The sequence below is a fragment of the Atta cephalotes genome (assembly GCF_000143395.1).
Source record: "Atta cephalotes unplaced genomic scaffold scaffold00038, whole genome shotgun sequence".
Taxonomy (NCBI): domain Eukaryota; kingdom Metazoa; phylum Arthropoda; class Insecta; order Hymenoptera; family Formicidae; genus Atta; species Atta cephalotes.
Genome location: NW_012130102.1, coordinates 750602 through 757603, shown reverse-complemented (window position 1 = coordinate 757603; position 7002 = coordinate 750602). Strand labels below are relative to the sequence as shown.

At 32.7% G+C, this 7002-nt stretch overlaps 1 protein-coding gene across 1 annotated transcript in view; it reads right to left on the bottom strand.

Annotated features, from left to right (window-relative positions):
* Positions 1-1302, bottom strand: part of LOC105621941 (fatty acid synthase-like) — an 18654-nt gene extending 17352 nt beyond the window's left edge. The window contains exon 1 of the mRNA XM_012203377.1: positions 1137-1302. Within this exon, the coding sequence (XP_012058767.1) occupies positions 1137-1302 (166 nt within the window). The remainder of the gene's footprint in view (positions 1-1136) is intronic.
* Between the last annotated feature and the right edge of the window lie 5700 nt (positions 1303-7002).

The window sequence follows — 7002 nt, the reverse complement described above, 5'->3', positions numbered from 1 at the left end:
GTTGATAATATTTCAATAAAAAATTATTGAATACCAATTTTCGGCAATTTTTAGCAATTAATATCTTGTTAACTATTGCAAAAATTGCTGCCGTCCGAGCTATGATGGCGGTGTGCGCGGCGCTTGCCAGCCAATCCCCAACTCTCAAGGCTCGCGCGCCAAGCGATCGGCGTATATACTTCGCAGTAGTATTCAGCTATTTTTAAGAATTAATATCTTGTTAACTATTGGGGAAACTTACAAAATGGCAGAGGACTTTTCGACTCAGTTTAGTCCACTCTATCTGCTCATGAAATATTTGGCGATTATTTCCAGACATCCCCGTATAATATATTTATAAGTATATAGTATTTATATAATATTTATACATACATTATATATATTGTATATATATTTTATATATATTTTAGAACATTTTAAATTTTAAAATACTTTTTAAATCAATTAAAATTGTTTGAAATTAAAATTTTTTTTTTACTTGTCACTGTACACACTTAGTTAACGTAATTTTTCTATTTTGAAGTGTTACTTTTGATTTTCTAATATCTAAATATTAATAATAATACTAATAATAATAAAATTCTGTAAACACGAGGCAATATGTTTCAAAGGCAATATGTTTCTTAGGCTTGCGGTATGTTGTACGATTTATAATATCGTTCCTGAACTCGAGCGTTCTGCGTCTCTAACACCCATATTTATTGGATTGTCCGGAAAGTTCGTGCCGACTAACCTATATATTGTAATTTAATAAATGTATACTAAAATTTAAATCTTCTGCGTTTCAATTTTCCTTCAACATCGGCACGAACTTTCCGGACAACCCAATATAATCCTTCCTTATTTTAAGAGTTGAGAAAGCCTCCATGAAGAATTTTTCAACTCTTGTTTCATACAAATCTCAAGTTTCCCTTTCCGAAGGAAGAAATATTTTAAATATTTAAAAAAAGACTGTAGTTCTTTATTGCAACTAGAGATAAACGAATGCAATCTTTTTTTGAATAGCGGTAATAATAACAAGTTATTTTTTCAAAAATGAATAGTAAACAGCTTTTTATAAAATAACTTTCCATGTTATTTACAAATTAAGAAAAAATATGAAAAATAATGTATTATTGTAAATATGAATTAATCACCTTTTTCCCACCGATTATGATCTGCTCTAACAAGATCAATTTTATTGAACAGGTTTTCTCGTAAATGATTCATGTTATTTGAACCAGGAAATCTGCCAGCAATACCAGATAGAACAATCTCCTCGCCGGAATCAATACAATTCCACGATCTATATGTTTCTTCCATGATTTTTATTATTTTCTCAAATAATCTAGAAAAATATTATAAATATTTTATATATTCTTTTCTTTAAACTAAAAATAAACAATAAATACAAGGCTAGTTAGAGTCAAAATTGATGAAGGTGCCAAAAATTAAATTCTAATCCAAAGAATGATATCCATAATGTTCACTCCTCGGCTTTAACTCTAACTAGCCTTATATTTATCGTTTTTTAATTTTAAGATTTTGAGTTTGTTAATATCAAATATTAGGTGTACAACTTTGCTTCCGCCGTTTTTTTTCCGAAATTCGAGGCTTTATTGTAAAAAACTGGTTATACATTTATGATTCAAAGTATTGTCCATCGCTGGCCACTACTTTCTCCTATCTTTCGGGTAGCGTATGAATCCCGCGTCGAAAAAACTGGTCATCTTTGAGGCTATCCACGAATCGATCCAATTTTTTACTTCTTCATAAGACCGGAAGTGCTGGTCAGCCAGGCCGTGTGCCATTGATCGAAACAAGTGATAGTCAGAGGGAACAATGTCTGGAGAATACGGCGGGTGAGGTAGGACTTCCCATTTCAACATTTCCAAGTATGTCTTGACCACTTTCGCAACATGGGGTCGAGCATTGTTATGCTGCAAAATCACTTTATCGTGTATTGCGGCCGTTTGTCTTTCAATGTTCGGCTCAAACGCATCAATTGCGTTCGATACCGATCGCCTGTGATTGTTTCAGTCGGTTTTAACAGTTCATAATACACTACGCCGAGCTGATCCCACCAAATACAGAGCATGATCTTGGACGTCAAAATCGTTCTTGAAGCGTTGAAACCATTCACGACACGTTCTTTCACTAATAGCGGCCTCACGGCCATAAGTATTTGAGAGCATTCGATGAGCCTCAACCGCAGATTTCTTCATATTAAAGCAAAAAATTAAAACCTCCCGCAAATGACGAGAATTTGGCTCGTAAACTGACATTTTCAATCGAGAATAACTTTATGATGCAGACACAAATCGACTAATGTTTCTATGGGATTATGTTGACATGGGGTTATGATGCCTAAGTTTATTGTATGACGTCTATGATCTATTTATTTCGACCACTACTTACCGCTAAAGCCATCTATAGGAAAACGGTGGAAGCAAAGTTGTAACCTAATATTTATTTATTTTCTTTATGCATTTCTTTATGTTATTGATTATACTTGCTTTTGATATTCACAATATCACTGCAGTATCGTTTGAATTATAGATAAAAAATGACTGAGCTTTTTACAAATCAGTCTTTATATAAACGTCAACTCTTACAACACAAAGTTATTATGACGTTGCTTTTTGTTTCATCTACACTGCCGACTAAAAGTTTAAGACCATTGATCAATTAAAAAATGTGTACTGCATAAAAAATCAAATTTATGGGTTATAATATATTTTTATTATTTTACTCATTATCTTATAATATAATGAAAACTAATTTCAAAAAAATATCTTTTACAAAATTTTTTATAAAAAAGCATTAAGAAACATAGATATTTTTTCGACAGTTACTTTATTAAAATTTTTTTTCCTAATTTAAATAATCTAGTTATACATATTTGTTTTTTCCAAATGAAAGCTTGTATATTTATTTGCTAAAATAATCTACATAGCTCAATTTTGGTAAAGAGATACTATAATTTATGTATATTCTTGAAATTAACACGTGTTAATCATTATTGTGCTAAATATCTATTTACTCTTATAATAATGAAACTTTTGAGTAAATATAAATCGAAGTTTGAAATAGTATTTTATTATTCTTAAATTTTATGTGAACTCAAAGTTTTAGCATTGTATGTCATCTTTTTAAGCTTTGCTTTTATAACTTTGTAATTTAACCTTTGTATTTTATTCTTCCGTCAGAAGGTCTCTCAAGACCCGCGAGTCTTAGAGTTGTTACTATCTTCAACTGTGAAGAAAATGAATAAATTTTTCAGAATTTTTTATATAATTTTATAACTTTTTCATATTTTTTATACGAATTGGAATACTTCTCAGAATATCTACATCTTTTCTTAGAATTTTCTAAATGTGTTCTAATTACGAAATGTTTGAAGATTTTTAAGACTTTTGTAAATATAATTTCTAAGAAAATGTTATAAAATTTAAAAATTAAAAATATTTTTTTTTAATTATGGAGAGATATCTCAGAATATTTCAAATTTACGTATATGAAAAATTCTGAGGAATGTGAATTTTCCGAATATTTCTGAATATTTCTGAAAAATGTTTCAGAAATAGTCATAGGAAAATTTTTACCAGGATTACAATAAAAACTGCTTTTTAAACATTCTAAAACTCTATCACTCTTCTATCACATTTGACCTTATATCCGTCGCGCATGCGATTATCACGAATATCTGCTGTCTGAGAGTTAAAAAGTATTTCTGTTTAAAGTAAAGAGAAAGAACAAAAAGGAAAAAGAAAAGGAGAAAATCTGATGCGAATAAATATATGAAATCGACCTATCATTTCTGTCAAATGGATTATCTTATGGAATTCACGTAAATTGTAGTCGAGCAGACAACTCGACTGTTCACGTGACAGAAACGTTCATTTCACACGCTTGTTGTTCTCATTGGCGTATTACTCGTAAGTGAGCAGTAGTTCAGTAATTCCAGTAAAAGTTATTTTTTAAAAGTAACATGCTATCGTTACCATTACTTGCGGTAAAAAGTAATTCGTTACCATTACTCGTTATTCTAAAAAGTAACGCATTACCATTACTTAAAAGTAAAGATAAAAAATCGTTACGTTTCGTTATTTTTTTTTGTAATTATGTAGAAGACGGGACCTACTCATCGATTTTGATAAAATTAGGATCATTCGACGCGTTTTTGCACGAAATGAACGAATCTGGCAGAAAAATAAGTATCACTCTGCCAGCGAAACGAGATAAATATTAATGATTAAAGTTGATAGGATAAGAAAATTGGTCAGATTCATTCATTTCAAAAATGCATGAAAATCATCAAAATCAATGAATAAGCCTGTATAATTATATTTTTTTTATGTTAAAACAGGCTTCTAAGATAGAATGCTAAGACAGAATATAAATTAAATATAAGATATTTAGAAAGATATTTATTATCTTTGAACATCTTTATCTTATATTAATGTTTTACATACTTACATTTAATTCTATCGTATTTTATTATATATTATTTTAGTTTTTAGTGTTCTTACGCTAAAGGATAGTGAATGAATGAAATAAGGATAATGAATGAAATAAAAATAAGCAAAAAATTTTTTATTTATTTAGTGTACCTATAATCTTATTGTCCGCGATGACCGTGACCTATAAAAAAATAATGATGCAAGAATTACGGAGTCAATTTCATGCCTGTATATTATTAATAAGAATTACCGGACATGACCTAGATGGAACGTCTGCTCTTGGGGTAGGATGAATTGTGTTTGCACTAACCACTGCAATCTCCAGTAAATGATGTTTTCCAAAATTTTTTGAGAAGGCATGATAGCAATGATATGGGGCACATGCCGGCTCCATCCGCCTTCGGACACGACTGGTGTTATTTTCCAAGCATGCGATATCACGCCCTCTGTCAAGAATTGATTATAGAGCTTGAGAAGAAGTTCCAGGTAATTAGGCAAGACACAACAGCATCAAAAAGCTAATCGAGCCCGAGGGGCGGAGTTCCGATTTGCTTGACCAAGTTAATCTTAAGCCATCTTAAGTTTCTGTAATATAATCCAAATCCCTATGCATCGCAGCGGAGTTGACCTCTTTCTTCTTCATTCTTTCCAAGCTCTTTCTGGTATTGCGAGAGCAAAAAGGAGAGCATATTTTGTCCTCAGCCAATTTGATAAGGGTACGTTCCTCACGTATCTTTGGATCAATTCCGGCTAGATTCTTGAAGATCTTAACTAATGACCAGATTTGGCTGATGAGCGTCTTACAGTCAAAGGACTCGGAGAATGTTTTCCATTGCATGCGTTTTTGCTTGTAGATTACGCTGGAACACTTAGCACATTCTGGGAAGCGATTTCCATTTGTCAGATAGTGCTGAATGTGAGTGCTGAGACTTCAGTGGGAAAAAGGATCTTGTCAGCTTCATCAGATAGTTGTATGCCTCGCATGTCCTCAGGAACTTCCTTGAAGAAATCTTTGGATGAGGCGGCTGAGTATGTCCTGAGAAGGATAGCCATATACAATTTGTTAAACTCTTGTTGATTTAATTTAAGCTTATATAAGAAATGACAAACTTTGTCGATGTTGTACCCCATGTTGTGTCCCCTTAATTTCGATGGGCAAGTGATCGCTGCCCATTATATCCTCGTAAACTTTAACTTCGCAAAACGGGGCAAAGTCAGGTGAGGCAATTATCAGGTTAATAATAGAGATGTCCGAATTTGGAGGAGAATGGTCATCGTTCAATATGCAAGCATTAACTCCTTCCACAGCATTTAAAATGAGACTACCTGTCAGTCTTGGCACAGCTCCATAGAATAATGTGCGTTCAGATCCCCCACGAAAATAACCCTCTCGTATGAGTTAAAAAGTTGAAACATCCTGATACCGTGCTCCAGAAATGTTGCGATTCGGGTGTCTGTAGATGTTAACTATAGCAATGCATTCCTTGTCCGATGATATGCAAACGCCATGAAATTCCATCGCAGAGTGATCATCATTGAGTTAGATCTATGTATGATTAAAGATAATGTTATTTCTTATTAATTATTTTGTGAATGTGGCTTAAATTAGCTGAGTGTCCAGCGGAGTCTGAGTAATAAAAATCTTTGAAAAGATTGAATAAGCTGTCCAAATTGAGTCCTAGCGAATTGATAAAGGCAAATAATCGTTTCAAGATTATGTTAGAGAAATAATTGGATCGATCAAACAAAGTAGAAAGTAATTGATTACTGAATAGCATTTTAAAATTATTAAGGAAGTCCAAAAACTTAGCGAAAAATTATTATTGCTGTCGTGAGATCCATCACTTTCGGACGCGTGATCTTGTCACATTTCCGAATTGAACTGACTACTATTGCCATGTGCCAAGTAAAGCTTCCGTTAGATTCAAACAAAAACTCGCGATGGGAAACGCCTAAGTGAATAGTCGTATTTGGATGCGATTGAGGATGCGGAACGATACGTATTCTATGTCCAGCAGAAAGCGATTCAATATTAGTGATTTTGGGGTTGCTTGATTTGTCAGCAGCTGCTCTTGCGTATCCTCTAGACGAATCAAAATTTAAATCCGCATCATTATCCTCTAAATTTTGAAATTTATTATGAAGAATGAGGGAAAGACCCGTTTTCTTGACATTATTTAGAAACTGCGGACACCAAGTGATAAGCAGGCCAGAATCTGGCACTACTGAGTTCTATTTCCCCTCCTGTCAAGAGATATGCGATTTTCCAAAGTAATATCTACCTGTATAACTTAAAGTCATGGCACATAAAAAAACTTGAGCAATAAAACGTAAGCAATAAGCAAATTATTAACCATTCACAGTAGAATTAAGATCATAACATAAGCAGTAGCCAATCTAACTGTTGTTTCCTTACTGCTTACTTAAGACTTCTAAGTATTCGGATATTCAGATATTCGGATATCTGAAATCGATTCTGATCCGACTCAAAATTGTATTATTTGAGTAATCCGGATATCTGGATTATTCGGATCCGCGGATCTGAATTTGGATTCGGAGC